Here is a 21,387-nt window from a genome sequence, read left to right as displayed (position 1 = left end):
AAATAATAAAACTCAGAACTCAGGCTCTAAAAGACATTTTTAATTACCTATTATTGAAAAAAAAAATCAACTTTTTTTATCCTACGGAGTGATAATAAACTTTCTATTATACCTATGTAGGTAGCTCGTAGGTATTTACCTAATACTTTCAAGTAGGTAATTATTTTTTCAGTAACTTCCTCCTCGTTTCTCTCACCCGGTCCCTCTTTATTATTTTTTTATTTATATTAATAAGAAAAAAATAAAGCTTCACTATCTTATTTAACAAATAAAAATATACATAAAGAAAAGATATTCAAAACATTCCTAGCTGCTCAATTAGATATTTATAAAACGTTTAAAAAAAGCAATAAAAAAAAAGTTTGAAAAAAATTAATTTGTTCTTTAAAAAAATATTAATAAATAAATATTGTCATGGAAAGTAAAAAAAAGATTCATCAAAGATACACAAGGGTGGTATTATTGATTGTGTAAACTCCATTCAACTCAACTTTAGATTTTAGATATATTTAGAAATTAGGTACTTCAAGATTTCCGAGAAAAAATAAATCAGTAAATTGAATCATATCTTAAATTACCTATACCTTTTTGTACTCCAGGCGTTTTCCTTTTTCCTGCCCTCTTCATATGATTTGCAAACTCCATTATACATAGATGTTTATAGGTATTTGTAGTATTCTCCGATACTTAGTATATAATTCATTCTCAGAACTTTCCGTTCCTTTTCTCCTTTTCAATCGTCTCCCTTTGTCCTTTTTCCTGCCCTCTTCATATGATTTGCAAACTCCATTATACATAGATGTTTATAGGTATTTGTAGTATTCTCCGATACTTAGTAGGTATATAATTCATTCTCAGAACTTTCCGTTCCTTTTCTCCTTTTCAATCGTCTCCCTTTTGTTCGCCTCTTCTCCCATGCTCTTTCTATCTTTGGTAAAATCAGTAGGCACAATTGTGTCATCTTCACCTCTCTTCCTCTAACTTTGGTTAAGTCAATATTATCTCGGAGAGAGAGAGAGTGTGAGAGAGAGAGACGACAAATAGTTCGCCTCTTCTCCCATGCTCTTTCTATCTTTGGTAAAATCAGTAGGCACAATTGTGTCATCTTCACCTCTCTTCCTCTAACTTTGGTCAAGTCAATATTATCTCGGAGAGAGAGAGAGAGAGTGTGTGAGAGAGAGACGACAAATATACCAAAAAAGAAATAAATAAAAAATAATGTATACTCGTATATCGTAAGGCCAACAATCACCCAACCAAAAATGTTCTCCGGGAAGGTAAACATGAGATTTTAAAGCAAGAAAAATGTTCAAAAAGTAATTATTTAATTAAGCATAAAGTAGGTAAGTAGGTATGTATAAAGTCAATATATTTACCGACTTACCTTCCCCACGTGGGCAATGTTTCTTCCCATCACACAAGTATTTCTTGCTGAAGCAATCCTTTCTCGGGGCTCGAACAGTATGCAGGGGAAAATATTTGATATTCGACCCCACCTCCGTTGGTCGGGGTTCGGCCAGTTTCATACAGGAAAATTCCTTTTGAGCGTCGCAAGTTTTGTTGCAATTCCGTTCGTCTTCGCCTAGTGAGCAATCCGGGATTCCGTCACAAAGCCAGGTTTTCTGAAAGAACAGGGACTCCGTCAAGAACCTTTTTTTTTAAGGGACTCTTTTAAGTTTATTCCTACACTGTATACGGTTTATCTTGACCTACGAGTACCTATTCCTACGAAGAACAAAATGTACTATGCTGAAATTTATGTTTATGACCTGACTTCTACTCGAACCACCAACCTCCGAATCTGAGGTTTACTCACGACCGCGACTACACAACTGGGGTGAGGTTATTTACAGCAAGTAAGACAAAATCTGAATAATAAATAGGTATCTAAATAAAATTAAATCTAAATGAAGTAGGGTTCAACTTTGGGAATCCACCTACCAAAATGCAATGCCCAGTGGTACAGCGATGTTCATCCGGGGAGCACTTCTTAGGAGGGCTAGCTTGTGGGCATTTCATCTCATCTTCCCCCATCTCACAGTCGAACTCATTATCACATTGCCATTGAGCCGGAATACATGCCCCTGTACGATTGCATCTGAGTGGGAAAATTCAAAACGAGGAGATTGGTTTTCATATGCCTAGTACAGTAGTCTGGCCTACAGTAAAGGAGAAAAATGAAGCTTGAGGGGATGGGGCCTGGGCCCCCTCGCCCCCCCCTTAATAACTCCCCTCATAGATAGACACAAATTTAAGTACAATATAACTACATGTAAAAAATGCAGAGGAAAAGTGCTTTTAACGCATCCACTAATATGTCTAGGCTTCATGTTTCACGAAATGTTGATTTGGCATCTCCACTAATTGGCACAAATTCCTCGTGATGAATAGAGTGTTAGAACTCGTTGAAAAAGACACTTGAAAGACTTAGCGATAGTGAATTAGAACGATTTTATTGTGAATTATAACTCTTATTTTATTTGCATTTCTTGCAGCGTGTTACTGTTCTTGATAAATAATATTATGGTATTCCTAACTTTATTACAATTACTGACATTTTTTCAATACAAGGGCAAGGATAGAGGTATTATTGGAATCTATTTACAAGTAAGAAATACCTATTTGAAATAAGAACGTAGCAATAAAAAGAGCGTGAGGTATTAGACAGAAAAAAGCAAAGAGAAGAGGAAGGTAGGAAGTAAACTAGATGAAGAGGGTTACAGAAAAACAGAAATGCAATTTGCGAGAGAAAATTAGATGTGTGATAGAGGGGGAGAGGGGGGGAAAGAGAGAATTTTTAAATTGAATTTAATATCTAGGTATGTGTTTAAATCATTCATAGCTTCAATTAGGTTCAAAGAAAAACCCCTCTAAGTAAGCTAAGGTTTGTCTTTTTAGATTTTAAAGGACTTGTTCCCTCCTTAACTGCCATGTAATATAAATTGAAGTAGGTAGGTATAAATTAGATTTAAATATAACATATGAAAGCTCAATCACCGAATTCGCTCAATGAGCGTAAAAAAATATTTATATCACTCTGCGGACTGACTTTTACCAACCACGAAATTGAGCGAATGTGACAACTTAAAATGTACATTATTAATATTAGTAACGTTAAAGGAATTAGTATCGGTATACGAAAAGCGAAAAGCGTAGGAACATCATAAATTAGCTCCTTCGTAGAAAAACGGAGAACATGAGCTTTTAAAATAATGCTCTTAATAGGGACTCACAATATTACGCCCTTACGTGAGTGTAGATACCTCCACTTTTTCGCTATTTTTTCTATCGTTTACTGGTGATTTCTATCCTGACTCCTGACTTTAATCCTATCTGGAGAATGAACTTTTTTTATACCTATATAACGGAGAACATGAGCTTTTAAAATAATGCTCTTAATAGGGACTCACAATATTACGCCCTTACGTGAGTGTAGATACCTCCACTTTTTTGCTAATTTTTCTATCTTTTACTGGTGATTTCTATCCTGACTCCTGACTTTAATCCTATTTGGAGAATGAACTTTTTTATATATATACTAAAATAGACATTTTCAACCCTCGGAAGAACTAATTGACCTGAAATAATAATTGAAAATGTTTGATGATTTCTTTTAAGAATTCGTTTTTTCCTCTCTCGTTTTTCTTTTTATTTCAACTCCTTGAAAATAGCCTCTTAATCCTGTGCTTTCATTTGATTTAACTAAAAAAAAAAGGTTCATTTCACTTGGAAAGAAGCAAAAACTAGAGAGTTCAAACAACATACTGTTCTTGGAGTGGGGAGGGGGGATACGTATCAATACCTAAAACAAAAATAAAACAAAGTGGAAATCCAAGTTTTCCGAAAGAAAATGAGACATCCTCCCACATGTTTTCTCACCATTCCAAAGAGATAGCGTCTTCTTGCTCACTGATGTGGGGAAAATTCTTTGGGAAATTCCTAAGTCCCTACTAAAGCGTGCTAAGATCAAAATGTTTTCAGAAGTTCCTCAATTGTAACAAATTATTCACTTTTTGTACTGAGGAATTTCTTGTAGGTACCCTACCCAGAGCACTGGCACTGAATCTCCCATCTTTATATTGAAAAAGTTTTTTTATCTTTGCCCCCCCCCCCCTTATATGTTCTCACTAGGTTTTTCAGTCCGTTTCCTATACGTTCTTGTACAAATAATTACAGTTGAAAGTTGAAGAAACACCGTACGACTTGTAAAGGTGTTTAAACTTTGCTCCAAAAGAACAATAAGTCTATTCCCTCGGCATGTATAAGTTAGGTGAGGTTCAACGCCAGAAACTCTTCAATCTATCCCTGTACATTAGGTACTTGTACCTAGGTACATATCAAATTAATTAACTTTTGATGTGTGACCTTTCAAACACTAGAATGTTTTTCACACGCTTTCATTTTTTCCTTCTTTTTTTACTAGAAAAAAGGTACTAAAAAAGGGGGTATCAACAATCCAATTATAGCATTGTTATAGTTATGTTTTGCAAACTAGTTATTATTATTTCCACTGCAAAAAATAAATAAATAATAACATAAATAATTTTACAAAAGGGTTCAACGTGATATGAACTAGTGTTTAGTGTTCGCCTGTTGGCATATCACGGAACAAACTACGTAATGTACAAAATCGTCGAGTTAGAAATGATGAAACTCAATTCGTTCATTGAAATTTTAGCCAAAGTTGCTCGAACTTGGCACAGAGATTTGATAAATTATGTATTAAAAATATCCTTGGGTCCAGTTTCCAGAAGGTACGGTTCGGCCGTTATTCCGGACCAAAGTTCCGCTATTTAGGGCTATACAAGGAAAAAGATCAAAAGGAACTAGCGCTTCTCACAAATTTACTTTTAGCCACAGGTCTCTCACACTTTGCAGACAGCGTCCATAATTGATGACGATCAAATGTATCTGCGGGCTGGAACTCGAGAAATGGACGGTTCGGCCGCTATTTAACGCCCGTCAAAACTTTGAAAAAGCTCAAAAAGAGTTCGGCATAGGTTATCTTTTGTAAAACACCCATGGAGTTTAAATCGGCAAAATTATTGCTTTTATTTTTATGTACAAACACATTGCATATATACGAGCCGCCCAGATTACGAGTCCAACCTGCTATCTCTGAGATATTAGACCTTAACACATTGCGTACCACGACTAATTCTACAATGTTTTCGCAAGGATCGGGCACATTTTGGGTTAATTTACCAGTCACAACTTACCGTGTGACAGTCCGTAAACACTAGTCTAATTCTAATGTTTAAATACTGTTAAAAGTCATTATATAAAATTATCATTTATTTGAGAAGTTATCCACAAAAGTAATAATAAAATTAATGGAGCTCTAGCTGCGATTATGAAGAGGTAGTTAAACTTTCATAACTTTTTCCTATTTCTTTTCTTCACCTCCTTATGTACTTATGTAGGTAGACGTATAATAATTCCCCAAAAATTCTTCCGCTTGCAAAATTTTCATTAGGTACTTCAATATTATTCTCCTGTACTGTGTTGTACTTTCCTTTGTTCTCTCCTCTTTTTCCTTCTCACATCTTCCCTTGTCCTTTTCACTTTTATTTAGAATCCGTCATCTTTCTAACTTTTCTCATCTGTCCTTTCTTTCTGTACAAATTTAGTAATGAGCCATCTGCCTTAGCTATGAATAATAAAAACCCATTAATTATTTCCAGTGAACGTTAATGCTTCTAATGAGGTTTTAAAAAATAATCCGTTAATCCCGGCGAATTAGAAGTATTATTATTACCTAAATTCTAAAATTTCGGATAGCTTAGAAAGTAGTCAATTTATAAAGCTAGATAAATTCTGGTTCTCACATTTTTTTTACGATGCGATGGTATGTCTGCAGAAGACATTTTTAACATAGAAAGTAGGGAAAAAATGAATGAATGCTAACGAAATTTGGGAAGACACGGTTAGGAAAGTATATTTTTCATTGTTCCTTCAACAGAAAGTTTCAGTTCCATGAAAACGTGGGTTGAAAAAAATAAGCAAACAACAAAAAAGGGAAGGGAACATTCGTTTACTGTCCCATTTTTTCCTCAAATTTGCTTTCAAGAGAACTTTACTTTGGGAAACAACTGAATATTTTTATTGTTTTTTTTAGTACCTGAGATAGTATACTACCAATACCAAAGTTTTTTACAAATACGAGTATGTACCAACGAAAGTTGTGTAAAAGTACCTACTATGAACGTTGAACGTAGACATTTTATAAACATAACGAACCTAATCCCTGTTTCTGCACGGGACTTTTCAAGCAATGTTGTGGTTACTTCGGAAGAAAGTTGTCATTAATGTTTAGCTTTTCTTGTAGGTACCTATGTAGGTTTATTAGAAATACTTTTTTTTAGAGAAAGTTTAAAAGCTGGAAGAGAAGGAGAGGAAAATAGAAAGCAAAAACTCATTCTCGCAACTTTTTGAAACATAATCCTTCTCAGATTTTTCTACTCAAAAACTTTTGAACATACCTATGTATATACCTACCTATCTTTTTTCTCTCTCTCTCTCTCTTTCTCCTTTTTTTACTGAAGGAATAAATATACATACCTACCTAGAGGATACTTGAATAAAATATTATAATCGCGGAAAACAATGTAGAAATAATAAAACTCAGAACGGGGAAAAACGGGACTAGATACGGGAACAAGGATTCATTTTGGGGAATTGTGCTTGAAATGTTTCTTTCTAAATAATAAAATGAATTCTCTGAAATGCAATTCCTTCCTTTTATTTTTTATCTTACTAGGATTTGATGAAAAGTTAGGTATCTACAATGGAAAACCAAAATACCCGAGATAGGTATTGCTATTTACCTTCCTTTCCCCTCTCTTTCTCAAGGAGAAAATAACTGTAGCTTACCTACCGAAAAAAAAGTCAACCCATGTTCTATTATTTCTCTTACATACCTACCTACTCATTTCTTATTTTTTTTTTTCTTTCCAAGGTTGACAGTTCTTTCTATTCTAAACAATTCTTCATGCATCTTCTTATTCCCTGAAATGCAGTTCCTTCCTTTTATTTTTTATCTTACTAGGATTTGATGAAAAGTTAGGTATCTACAATGGAAAACCAAAATATCCGAGATAGGTATTGCTATTTACCTTCCTTTCCCCTGTTTCCAATCTCTTTCTCAAGGAGAAAATAAATGTAGCTTACCTACCGAAAAAAAGTCAACCCATGTTCTATTATTTCTCTTACATACTCATTTCTTATTTTTTTTTTTTCCAAGGTTGACAGTTCTTTCTATTCTAAACAATTCTTCATGCATCTTCTGGTAGGTACCTTTTGAAATACAGACAACTTCTCTTAGCGACTATGTATTTATTCCCATACATGTATCCTACTTATAAACTTTTCCTATTCTTAGGAATAGGAAACTTTATGTTCGGTAGATTTTATATTATGAAATTACTTTTCCATTTACTATCATTATTCTAAGCGCGTAAAGTTTAAGTGTATTTCCTCTTGTATGTTGTGATTTTCATTTCCTGATCATGATCTACTTCTTGAGCTGTTTTGAGGTTTATTATCATGTTTTCCAGACTTCTAGATTTTCATTTACTTTCAAACCAAAATGCAACTTAGTATTGGATTTTCTAGGAGAATAATATTAACCGTAATGATCAACGCAATCCTTATTTTCCTGTCTGCCGATTTCCTGTCATTTTCTTTCCATGTGCAGTGAGTTTTTTTAACAACCCATTTATTCCGTTTTGAACATATCCAAATCGCAATTTGAGGATATTTATTTTTAGTTTCAATACATGCTTGAATACACTTAATTTCTTTGATATAGGGACCCATGTGCAGTGAGTTTTTTTAACAACCCATTTATTCCGTTTTGAACATATCCAAATCGCAATTTGAGGATATTTATTTTTAGTTTCAACACATGCTTGAATACACTTAATTTCATTGATATAGGGACCTACTTCGGTACGAGTAAGTTTTGAAACACTTTTATTTCGTACGGAGGAATATCGAAGACAAAACCGGAATATTTACTTACGGCATTCGGCCTCATCAGATCCGTCTGAACAATCCGGATCAAAATCGCATCGATACATGAGTGAAACACAGGAACCATCGTGATTACATTTGAATTCCTGATCTGTGCAGTTACTGAAATCAGGGGAACATGCAAACTAGATTGTTTTATGTTACTTAAAGAATTTGAACGATAGCAGAACTAGTAGGTAACACACGATTGAAACGATAAACACCTGTGCATTTTGCATAATTACCTACTTACTATCTAGTTTGATACTGTTTCAAAGAGCGCAAATTTGTATGAATGCCTGGAAACTTAGTAGTTATGCAATGTGCTTAACTCTTAAAATGTATAGTGCTAGAATCTGCTAGATCCTTATTTGGAGTAATTTTATGACGGACAGAAACACAGGAACCATCGTGATTACATTTGAATTCCTGATCTGTGCAGTTACTGAAATCAGGGGAACATGCAAACTAGACTGTTTTATGTTAGTTAAAGAATTTGAACGATAGCAGAACTAGTGGGTAACACACGATTGAAACGATAAACACCTGTGCATTGCGCATAATTACCTACCTACTATCTAGTTTGATACTGTTTCAAAGAGCGCAAATTTGTATGAATGCCTGGAAAGTTAGTAGTTATGCAATGTGCTCAACTCTTAATATGTATAGTGCAAGATCCTTATTTGGAGTAATTTTATGACGGACAGAATTTTTTAAATAGGTACGAGACCTATTATATTAAATTCGTAACGATGCGTTGTGAGTATAATTAAATTTGACTCTGATGTATTGAATTTTAAGTTTAATTGAATGGGTAAGAGGCAGAAAGGACTAAGTGCAAAAATTGACTTTTGAGTATTGTACCTATATCGTTGGAAACAGAACGAAAGGATCTCAAGGTACGAGACCTATTATATTAAATTCGTAACGATGCGTTGTGAGTATAATTAAATTTGACTCTGATGTATTGAATTTTAAGTTTAATTTAATGGGTAAGAGGCAGAGAGGACTAAGTGCAAAAATTGACTTTTTGAGTATTGTATATCGTTGGAAACAGCACGAAAGGATCTCATTTTTACTATTTAATTGGTTGCTAACTTTACTTTAGTGCTGAAATGAGAGTAAAAACAAAATGGCTATCTCTATTTAAACTTTGGCTAGTTCTAAACTTTAACTCCATTTATCTCAAAACGCTTTTTTGGACTTAGTTTGCTCTGCCTCTTAGCCATTCAATTGTAAGTAAAGAAAAATTGAAAGGCGAACTTTCTTAAATAAACTAGGTATGCAGTTTACCTACTTACGTACCTACTACAACTTGTAATGTATTTATGTAAATTGATGAGTAAAATAAAAAAATCCAATTTGAATATCAAATAGGGTAGGTCAAATATTACCAGACGTTCGGTGCAACCCTTGTTAACTCTAGTTTGAACTATAAGTAATTCGTCCTGACGTCGAATTGCAATTCTTTTGCAGCAGTTTACAATATTTCAATTCCTTTCTCGCATAAAAGAAAGCATTTTGCTTCCAAATTCCTCTGTATTCAGCTAACATTTGCATTTATGGATTATCTCGTTCTTTTTCTGTCATATCAGTATTTAAGAATGTTGAAAACTAAAAGAGATGTCAGAAGGAGAAATCAGAGTGGAAAAAAATAGAAATAGCTACGATATTGGTTGGACTGCAGGGGTAAAGGGACTTTTCACTCCTATTCCAGCAGGATAAACAAGGTATGTTATGTTCTACACTATCCAAGTAATGCATTTGTCATGGCAAAAGAGAAAGGTGAAAAATAAAAAAATCCAATTTGAATATCAAATAGGGTAGGTCAAATATTACCAGACGTTCGGTGCAACCCTTGTTAACTCTAGTTTGAATTATAATTCGTCCTGACGTCGAATTGCAATTCTTTTGCAGCAGTTTACAATATTTCAATTCCTTTCTCGCATAAAAGAGAGCATTTTGCTTCCAAATTCCTCTGTATTCAGCTAACAGTTGCATTTATGGATTATCTCGTTCTTTTTCTGTCATAGCAGTATTTAAGAATGTTGAAAACTAAAAGAGATGTCAGAAGGAGAAATCAGAGTGGAAAAAAATAGAAATAGCTACGATACCTATTGGTTGGACTGCAGGGGTAAAGGGACTTTTCACTCCTATCCCAGCAGGATAAACAAGGTATGTTATGTTCTATACTATCCAAATAATGCATTTGTCATGGCAAAAGAGAAAGGTGGAAAGAAAAACAAAGAACTTTTGTTCATAATGGAGTTAATAGAGGTCGAGATTTGGAGCTCAGAAAATAAATGAAGAAAACACGGTGGTTCATTGAGGGACCGAGGTAAAAAAGTTAATAAATGGAGGACAGCTAAGATAAATGGAAAGCACACAAACAAACGAGTAATATGTTAGGATGGGTTTATTAGTGTAGCTGCGTAGAATGTCAAATTTAGTAGAAAATATACGGAGAATTCTAGAAGTTTAGAATATAAAATTCATCAAGAAAATGTACGTATTATCTAAGTAAAATTAGTAGAATTTGTTAAGTAAAAATAATAATAATTAAAAAAAATGCAGGGTGTAAGTCACTTGCTCTCAACACCGACATTCTCCCCTCTCTCTCTCTCTCTCTCTCTCTCTCTCTCTCTCCACTAAATAGATGTGGAGAGGAAAAGAGAAAAATCAAGTTACTAACTACTCCAATTAGGTACAATGTTACACAAAATACCTATTGACCTATCTAACATTCACATACTCGTAATAGACGTTAAGACTTAAAAGTTGCTACTTATAGGTATTACTATTTCAAACTAAGTCTCAGTACCTATTAAATTAGTAGTAATAACAGTGCTCAGTACTTCTTCATTAGTTATTCTGCCTAGAATAAACATTAGCATTTTACAATTTTATCCCTGTTCAAGCGCTCAGTTCTTGTTGAAAAATTCCCGAGGGCTTATGACCTCGTCTCTATGTACGTACATTAGAAAACGAAACTACGTACAAGTATCTTTACGAATATGTTAGGCCTTCGGAATTTGTTATAACTTTTATAACCATGGGCTTTTACTTTTTTGAATACGTTCTCTAAATGAACTTTAGTATTTTTTAGTTCAGTTTATTCTACTGTATTTTAGAGGTATATTTTGTTGCTTTTTAAGAGCAAACTTTTTTATTAAAGACGCAAGGTATTTCACATTGCTCCTTATTACTTCAGTAATTTCGTCAAATCGACTGAAGTGGGTATATTTTAAATATACACACTGGCGTGCTCAGGCCGGAACTTGGCCTGGCGCACTGCCGTGCGCCTAGATATGAAAAAGGTAGAGCTTTCACGAACATAAAAAATGTCAAGAACAAACTAGCTACCTTCATATCCTTGCTACCTGCATAGAACATCAATCTTCCCAAGTGCTAAGTGTACTTCGTAGCAAATCCTTCTGCATCGTAGCTTGGACATATTGAACGTTAAGAGCACCTATTGTATGGGACATCATTACAACGTACACACAGACAAAGAGTACCTTCTTCCTTGTGGGATTCCTATTTGAAGATTGAAGAAGGTAGAAATAGTACGTTCTGACAAAAATAAAGAGAGTAAAAAGAGAGAGTAAGAAATATCTAGAAAACTTTCTAATGTGAGGTGGTAAAACAGAATGTTGGAAAATGAAAATAAAAACAGAATTGATAGGTAAAAGTTTACCATTGTTAGGATACATTCCAACAAAATTCGGTATCAAAAATGGCATAGGTTCTCTATAAAAGTTTCAAGAAATTATTTAATTGTGTAATTTAATTTTTTCATTAAAATTAAATGTTCTTTTAGAATTAATTATAATTACCTACATCTTTGACTGAGCGTTTCATTTTATGACACGAGGAATAAGTGAGGTAGCTCTTTCTTTCTGTATTATTTACTATTCTTTATGGTTGTCAGTTTCTCTAATAGATATTTTAAAAGAGATTTTTTTTAGACTTAGCACGGGGGAAAAATATTTGCTAAGGGATGTAACCAAAGTATGGAATCATCAATGACAAACTGAACAAATATTAAATGTACCATTTTAATAATATATGTATACCCTTTCCATATAATACGAACGAATTTCTTGTTTTCTCTTCCTTTTGTTCATTCTCTCGTGCATTCTTTTCAGTTCTTCCTCTATAGAAAATAGAAATTATTTTTGAAAGAAATTATTATTAATATTTTTTTTCTATCTACCTATAATCATGTTTATTACTATATTTCCTTCGTCTTCAATTTATAAATTCAATAATCAGATTGTTTTCAATTATTCTTTGTAGGGAATTGGAGCAGACACCTCTATCTCTTGTTTCATCCTATTTCTATTTTTCACTCTGTTGATTTTTTTAGAACGTATATCTATAAGAAAACAATATTTTTACCGTTCTTTGTTTTTGTGAAAATTGAAGAAAGTTTTATGAAAATAACTTCAATTGTGAAAAGAGAGAAAACTTTATAAACCGTTTATTTTTCTCTATCACCGGTATTTCTTCGATGGATGCCTTGGTTGAAATTAAAAAGAGTTTCTTCTTGTTCAATATTTGAAGTACAGGGTGGTCCAGAGTTACCTGACGGTTTTTTAAAATGATGCTACACATTCAAATTTTAAGATAAAAGAGTGATATTTATTTTAAATGAAAGGTAACAAAATGAGGTTTACTTTTTTGGGGATTTTGTTTGTGATGGTGATCAGGTGCTCTCATTTTGAAAACACTCAATCTGTGTGCAAAATCGACATACTGTATTTAGCCTTTGGACAAATCAAAACCGTCAGGTAACTCTGGACCACCCTGTACCTGATGTTACTTTTGGTTTAAAAATGGAACCTTGGCCAGAACTTCACTGTTCAAGTGTTCACTAGGCAAACACGGGACATAACAACTAGGTACCTAATACAAAATGTTGCAGAGAAAAAGATTTTATAAAAACTCAATTAGTCCAATTAAATTCTGTAAAAGGCCAATACCCTTGGAAAAAAACTTTGAATATAATCATTAATCAAGCAACAGTCTAATGTAGGATATCTGGAGTTATATACACTCTAACTTTGGTGGTTCAGTGGTAAAGTTGAAAAACTTTGAAGTGTGGTTAGAATATTTTAGATTTGCAAGTCTGTTCTTTACACAATACAATTTTCTTGGTGTATAATTTAGTACCATAATATTCTGAGAAGACAAGACAGACCACCAGACTTGAGGGAAAACATCTTCAGATTTAAATCAACTTGAATTTTCAGCTTTGTGACCACACCGACAGATTCAGGGGTATTGAAACGATCTAAACGAAATTTTCTTGGTGTATAATTTAGTACCATAATATTCTGAGAAGACAAGACAGACCACCAGACTTGAGGGAAAACATCTTCAGATTTAAACCAACTTGAATTTTCAGCTTTGTGACCACACCGACAGATTCAGGGGTATTGAAACGATCTACTTCTAAAAACCCATGGTATAGCTGTACTTATTTCTCAATATTTTAAAAGTTCTAGTTAAACAGGCAAGAAGAAAAATCTACTCTTTATATATTCTTTCCCATTACGCCAAGTATTAAGTACTTTTTGCGCTTCACTTTTATGTTTTAATGAGTCACAATGCGCCTCTCATGATACGTAAAAAAAAAGTCGTATGCTATTATTTTCATCGTTATTTATATTGTCTAAAAACCCATGGTATAGCTGTACTTATTTCTCAATATTTTAAAAGTTCTAGTTAAACAGGCAAGAAGAAAAATCTACTCTTTATATTTATATTCTTTCCCATTACGCCAAGTATCAAGTACTTTTTGCGCTTCACTTTTATGTTTTAATGAGTCACAATGCGCCTCTCATGATACGTAAAAAAAAAGTTGTATGCTATTATTTTCATCGTTATTTATATTGTCATTCCAGGAGAAGGAAAAAAGGCGTCATTTCAATTAGGCTCTTAAAAAAAACAGTAGTGTTACAAAAGAAGTAACATCAACAAGAAATAAATTTTGTTCGAACAGACCAAGAAAAGAAATTTCCACGAGTTTCTCATGTGCGATGGAATGGGTGTTGGGATCGTGGGAAATTTAACAGCCTGGGATTTTCTAAAACGTGTAATGGGACAAAGGGTGAACCTATTCTTACTATTGTAATACCATGTGTGACATCATAATGTAATACTTTACAGCTTATCTGTTATGAGGGATTTGGGACTACATTATTATTACGTACCTATCTATTTTCCTGGTTACATTACACATCAATGAGTCTATTCCTACTTCGACAGGATCAGTTATATTGACAGTGAGGATGCATAAACTTTAAGCTCTACGTTGGAAGTGTGATCATGGATTACATGGAAATAACCCCATTTTACACCGATTTTTCTACACAGAAATTCCGGACCGTAAGTAAAATCAATCTTACGATTTTAAAACTTTCGACAGGATCAGTTATATTGACAGTGAGGATGCATAAACTTTAAGCTCTACGTTGGAAGTGTGATCATGGATTACATGGAAATAACACCATTTTACACCTATTTGTCTACACAGAAATTCCGGACCGTAAGTAAAATCAATCTTACGATTTTAAAACCAATGAAAATATCTAATAATGTTGGCAGGGACTACCGAACACGAACGAAGATTGTTATCTACATTTGAGTGTGGGAGGGTATTACAGTACGCGTGAATTTAATCAAAATCTATCCGTTGCCCTCAGGGAAATAACATTGAAACGTGAACGTCAATGTTTGATAGAATATTTTGCAATATTGTAAAGTTACAAAGTGTTGTAAGCACAATACAGCACGTTCTTTTTAGTAATGAGTGTTTGTTTTTGAGGGAATGGGGAATATCGGGGATTCATCTGGACTGAAAGGTGTGTGATTAATGTCGACAAAATGAACGTGTCTTAAGTTGCTTCAATATCATTAATCACCATTTTTCTCAACGGGGAACGAACAACTGTTTTTCCCCCGATAGATTTATAATATAAGATAATGTATTACTATCAGTATTAGATTCAACCAAATCAAATTCAAGCAAATACACACCTTTACAGCCCTCAGAGCATACGCGTTAAAACGTAGAACACCTTATTGCGTAGATTGGTGTTTCAAAAACACGATGAAAATTTACTAGAATTTTATTATTGAAACTATGGTGTCAAAAATATAATATTGATGTGATATTTAGCTTGAAAATTTTTGACGTCACATCTAGTACTCTCTTATTATCTCCAATATATGTATAGGTACTTGCCTTCAAACATCATTATCATTATCCCTTCTCTATCTCACTCTTAACGTCCAAACCAACTTTCATACAAGGCGTATAGATAGAGGAACTTACGTGTAGATTCCTATTTTTGTCACGAGAAAACAATAAGTCTTCTTCTTTTTCTTCTTCTTCTAAATTCCCTAATAGTTGAGAAACTGATAGAATATTGTGACATTTTATGACTTGGAAAGGTTTATATTGAAGGTGAAGAACAACATAATAATACGATGGATAAAACTAGAACACTTGAGTGGAAGTGTGGATAAGTATTAAAGACATTTTCTACCACCTAAGATATTCACCACCTAACTTATCTCAAAGAAAATTATCAATTCCATACCTCCCCTCTGTTGGTTTTCGAATTCATACTCTCCCGTTAACCAAGCCACAAATATTCAAAGTTTCCTGGAAAATAAGCCTTAAAGAAATTGGAAATGTGAAACTCATGAAATGTATTAAAAAAAAGAAAAAGATACGAGTGTTTTCTGTGTGAAATTTCATTATTTTCTAATGCAGGAAAAATTGCCTTATTTTCTAGGAGTCTAAGAGGAGGAAAGGAAACAGATTACAAAACGAGCAACAAGAAAAGTGTATTCCAATTTCAGAAAGTAATCCTTAAAGAGCAGCACTTGTTGAATTTAATCATAAAAAGTAAAATGTTATGTATTCAGAATCTATACTGTATTTAGCCTTTGGACAAATCAAAACCGTCAGGTAACTCTGGACCACCCTGTACCTGATGTTACTTTTGGTTTAAAAATGGAATCTTGGCCAGAACTTCACTGTTCAAGTGTTCACTAGGCAAACACGAGACATAACAACTAGGTACCTAATACAAAATGTTGCAGAGAAAAAGATTTTATAAAAACTCAATTAGTCCAATTAAATTCTGTAAAAGGCCAATACCCTTGGAAAAAAATAGAAGAATGTCTCTGAATCGCAGTGGTGCAACAATTATTAATTATCTAGGTGTATTTGTTTAATCAATATTTAATGTTCACTATTTCAATAAATTGTGAGGAGATAAAAATAATCTAGTTTTAGAATTTTAGATAGATTCACTTGACAAGATTAGATTTAGAAATGTTAACTCTATAAAAGTTTCAAGAAATTATTTAATTGTGTAATTTAATTTTTTCATTAAAATTAAATGTTCTTTTAGAATTAATTATAATTACATCTTTGACTGAGCGTTTCATTTTATGACACGAGGAATGAATGAGGTAGCTCTTTCATTCTGTATTATTTACTATTCTTTATGGTTGTCAGTTTCTCTAATAGATATTTTAAAAGAGATTTTTTTAGACTTAGCACGGGGGAAAAATATTTGCTAAGGGATGTAACCAAAGTAAGAAAAAGAAAAATTCCGTTGGTCCTCATTTTTCCTGCTCTATGACTTTGAAACATCACCCAAGTAAGCGCAACTGATCTATTCTCAGGCCCTTAACTACATCAGGAATTTATTTCAAAAGCAACCCATAAAGTCATGGCAGGGACACACGGTGCTGAAAAATTTTCTCCAGGCACCTGTAAAATAAACTTCAGTTCTATGAATATGGAACCTTTTTTAGTCAATCTCTTCATTCTCTTTAATTATACTGCTTCCCAATTCACCTCTACCTACATACTCCAATTATTTTAATTTAATTTTTAATAGACCTCGTGCACATGAAAAAATTATTGTTGGTCAGCTCTATCTAGTTGTTGGTTGTTGTTAGAATCAGTGTAGGTGGACTCAGGTGTGATAGCATACAGCATTTATCATAATAGGCAATCTTGCTTATCACAGTTGAAATTCCTGCAAAATAATGTAGAGGGGAAAAAATGAGAGGAGCACTGACTTTATTTCATGGTCACAGGAAATTTTATAAAAGTACCTCTACCTGAGACTTTTTCACAAAATTTGATGGGATAATGTTCGTTCTCGGAACGGCTGGCTTTTTCCTATCCTGTCTTCCTTCTCTCTTCGATTTCGGGACGATAAGACCATAGAAGTTACAGTTCCCTCTGTCAAACCTCTTAAAAAAAAAAAAAAAATATCCTTGGGTCCTGTTTCCAGAAGGTACGGTTCGGCCGTTATTCCAGACCAAAGTTCCGCTATTTAGGGCTATACAAGGAAAAAAGATCAAAAGGAACTAGCGCTTCTCACAAATTTACTTTTAGCCACAGGTCTCTCACACTTTGCAGACAGCTTCCATAATTGATGACGATCAAATGTATCTGCGGGCTGGAACTCGAAAAATGGACGGTTCGGCCGCTATTTAACGCCCGTCAAAACTTTGAAAAAGCTCAAAAAGAGTTCGCAATTCTCAGGCCCTTGACTACATCAGGAATTTATTTCAAAAGCAACCCATAAAGTCATGGCAGGGACACACGGTGCTGAAAAATTTTCTCCAGGCACCTGTAAAATAAACTTCAGTTCTATGAATACGGAACCTTTTTTAGTCAATCTCTTCATTCTCTTTATTTATACTGCTTCCCAATTCACCTCTACCTACATACTCCAATCATTTTAATTTAATTTTTAATAGACCTCGTGCATATGAAAAAATTATTGTTGGTCAGCTCTATCTAGTTGTTGGTTGTTGTTAGAATCAGTGTAGGTGGACTCAGGTGTGATAGCATACAGCATTTATCATAATAGGCAGTCTTGCTTAACACAGTTGAAATTCCTGCAAAATAATGTAGAGGGGAAAAAATGAGAGGAGCACTGGCTTTATTTCATGGTCACAGGAAATTTTATAAAAGTACCTCTACCTGAGACTTCAGCTCAAAGTTCAGCTTTATACGTATCTACCTATCCGAATTTTGAAAGATATGTTTGTCCTCTGTTTGTTTTAAATTCAAAACTTTTCGCCTCCCATTTGTAAACTTTCGTTTTTAAAAAAGGGTTGACTTTCCATTTTGAATATTTATAGCTCTAATCACCTTTCGTGTCCAAATCGATGGGTACCTACGTCCTTTTTTTCATGTAGGTAGGTACCCAATCTCCTCTTCTTCATCCGCATCCTTTTCTCTCTCTCTCTCTCCTCTCTTCTTCTTTTTTCATGTTAAATATTTTATTTCCCTTTTAAAAACTTCGCCCACAAGGTATAGCTTTGTGATCACCCAATGACCCCAATGTCACTACAAAGGATTAAATAAGGTCGACATGGGATGAGTTGCAGTGGAAAAACTGTCAATTAACAACATACGAGTAGCCAACCGGCCTACTAAAAATATACCTGGCTCATATTATTCTTATTCAGTGTACACATGTGCAAGAGAGAGAGAGAGATAGAGAGAGAGAGAGAGAGAGATGAGGGGATTTATTATAAATCCCTATTGGAAGATACTCCTCTCTTCTTCTTTTTTCATGTTAAATATTTTATTTCCCTTTTAAAAACTTCGCCCACAAGGTATAGCTTTGTGATCACCCAATGTCACTACAAAGGATTAAATAAGGACGACATGGGATGAGTTGCAGTGGAAAAACTGTCAATTAACAACATAGCCAACCGGCCTACTAAAAATATACCTGGCTCATATTATTCCTATTCAGTGTACACATGTGCAAGAGAGACAGAGAGAGAGAGAGAGAGAGAGAGAGAGAGAGAGATAGAGAGAGAGATGAGGGGATTTATTATAAATCCCTATTGGAAGATAGAGTGGGCCGAGTGGGCGTAAAAAATGTCAAAGGTAATCTAAATTCTTTTCTACTCATCCTCATTCTCCATAGGTCTCGTCGGACAAATAGCCTATTTTCCTTTCGTATTCGTAATGTTAATGTACATTAATTTAATTCGAATTTTTCTTTCTCTAATTAGGCAATGCAATAAAATTATGGATTCCTTCTATAAGAGTCGTTAGAAGCTTGTTAATATTTTGTAAGGTTTTAAAAGTGAGTAAAAGCGGTCTTTGTTCGTACAAATAGCCTATTTTCCTTTCGTATTCGTAATGTTAATGTACATTAATTTAATTCGAATTTTTCTTTCTCTAATTAGGCAATGCAATTATGGATTCCTTCTATAAGAGTCGTTAGAAGCTTGTTAATATTTTGTAGGTAAGGTTTTAAAAGTGAGTGAAAGCGGTCTTTGTTCGTTTTTTTTTTCCCCCCCCCCCCCCCCCTCCCTTCGATTTAAGGTACGAGTATGAAGTCCTCGGCACTCAACTTCGTATCATTAAACTTTCGAGCGAGAACTTTTACAAAAGTCATTATATTTTGTAGATAAATTGAAATTGAATGTGAAATTTAAAAGCTCGAAATTTGAAAGTATGTACTTTGAAACTTGGAAAATTTGCTGGTTGGTTTGAGAAAAATATTGATAAGTTACAATAATTTGCCTTTTGCCAGCTCGCTGAGAAGTGTTTGCTGGTTCTTGGAATTTTAAAGTTGTTCAATTTTTTGCGACAAAAAGTTTCGAGGTTACCTTTTAGGTAAAAAAGGCAACGTGTATGTACTAAGTATGAATGTAAAATATTTACATTAAAAATTATAATAAGATTTTAAATTTTCTCTTAAAATCGTATGGTGTGGTGATATTGGCAAAGCCCGTGAAGGTCCTTGTTTAGTCAAGTAAATAGTAATAATAAATCACTTACCACAGTTAACTTCATCTGAAAAATCCCCACAGTCATCCTCGCCGTCACAAAGCCAGGACTTTTTCAAACACTTGAACAGGGGCGGACAAAACCCCTTGTCGCACATCTTGGGTGAATCAGACTGAGGACAAGCAACAGGTCGAACGGCCGGACATTCTTTCTCCGGAACACATTTGACCTCATCCTCCCCAGCATAGCAATCCAGATCCCCGTCACATTTCCATTCCTGAGGAATGCACACACAGGATCCGATACACAGGAACTCTCCCACGGGGCACTTTCCAATGCAGTGAGAAGCGTGGTACGGATCTAGGAACAGAAAAATAATACAAAAATCAGAGTTTTCATTTCCGTTTTTACTGAAGTTCGTGTACGTTGACTTATCTGAGACGAATGATGCCTTTGAATCATGGTAAGACATATTCGCATCTTCCTAAAGAAAGGGAAAAATCATTTTCCAACAGTCACTTACCCTAATGAGTAATGAAAATAATACTAACAATAATAATAAAGGACACAGGCATAGGTTATCTTTTGTAAAACACCCATGGAGTTTAAATCGGCAAAATTATTGCTTTTATTTTTATGTACAAACACATTGCATATAACCAAAGTTCAAAGAAGAATAAATGGTTTGTAAACAAAGAAAATGGATTTAGGAACCATCCCTTTTGACCTAATAAGATTTATATTTATGGTCAATAAATACTCTGAACTACTAACAAAGTATGTTTCATATTTTTATTACTTTTTTTTTATTACAACTTTGGGTTTACAACGTGTTTCCGCTTTTGACCTAATAAGATTTATATTTATGGTCAATAAATACTCTGAACTACTAACAAAGTATGTTTCATATTTTTATTACTTTTTTTTATTACAACTTTGGGTTTACAACGTGTTTCCCGTGTAATACACTCAAGCAGCTTGTGCTGAGATTACAAATATTGAACAACGCAGAGAAAACTAGGAATAATAAAAATATTGGAAGAGAATACCTACATAGTAACTTTTTTGCAGCAATAAGTTTTACCAAACGTTACCTAGTATAAAAATGTTATTGAATTAATTATCTACAACCAATAGGTAAGTTACGATATCCTTTAATTACCTTTTTCGGTTAGGTAAGTGTCTACAATAATCTACAATAATTTTATTAAAAGTGTGACTCAATGCCAAAAAAACTTGTTTTTAAAATGTAAAAATACCTATTTTTAAAGAAAATTTTGTGCCAAATTAGAAAAAGTGAAAAATGAAAAATAGAGAACTTACAATTTTTTCTGACAATCTGTTTCGTCAGAATTATCCCTGCAGTCATTGTCTCCATCACATTTCCAGGAACTAGGGATACACAGACCATTGGCGCAGGTAAATTCGTTCCCTGTGCAATTTTTTGTTCCTAACATATCTGTGAACAAAAAGAAAATTGTACGAAAAAGAACATTAAAATATGTATGTGGTACGTACATACTACCTATATAATTATTTGACATTTTCGCGAGTTCGCAACATCGAATAAATGG

The 21,387-nt window shown here is 33.8% G+C and overlaps 1 protein-coding gene across 1 annotated transcript in view; it reads right to left on the bottom strand.

The window, feature by feature from the left end:
* LOC103509499 (low-density lipoprotein receptor-related protein 4) overlaps positions 1-21,387 on the bottom strand; it is a 64,677-nt gene that overhangs the window by 16,375 nt on the left and 26,915 nt on the right. The window contains exons 3-7 of the mRNA XM_026823818.1: positions 19,865-20,173; positions 9,117-9,123; positions 8,020-8,136; positions 1,942-2,098; positions 1,385-1,622 (exon numbers count right to left, since the gene is read on the bottom strand). Of these exons, the coding sequence (XP_026679619.1) occupies positions 1,385-1,622; positions 1,942-2,098; positions 8,020-8,136; positions 9,117-9,123; positions 19,865-20,173 (828 nt within the window). The remainder of the gene's footprint in view (positions 1-1,384; positions 1,623-1,941; positions 2,099-8,019; positions 8,137-9,116; positions 9,124-19,864; positions 20,174-21,387) is intronic.

The sequence above is a fragment of the Diaphorina citri genome, unplaced genomic scaffold, assembly GCF_000475195.1.
Source record: "Diaphorina citri unplaced genomic scaffold, Diaci psyllid genome assembly version 1.1 scaffold504, whole genome shotgun sequence".
Taxonomy (NCBI): Eukaryota; Metazoa; Arthropoda; class Insecta; order Hemiptera; family Psyllidae; genus Diaphorina; species Diaphorina citri.
Note: the sequence above shows the minus strand (reverse complement) of the source record. Positions and strands in the feature narration are given on the sequence as shown.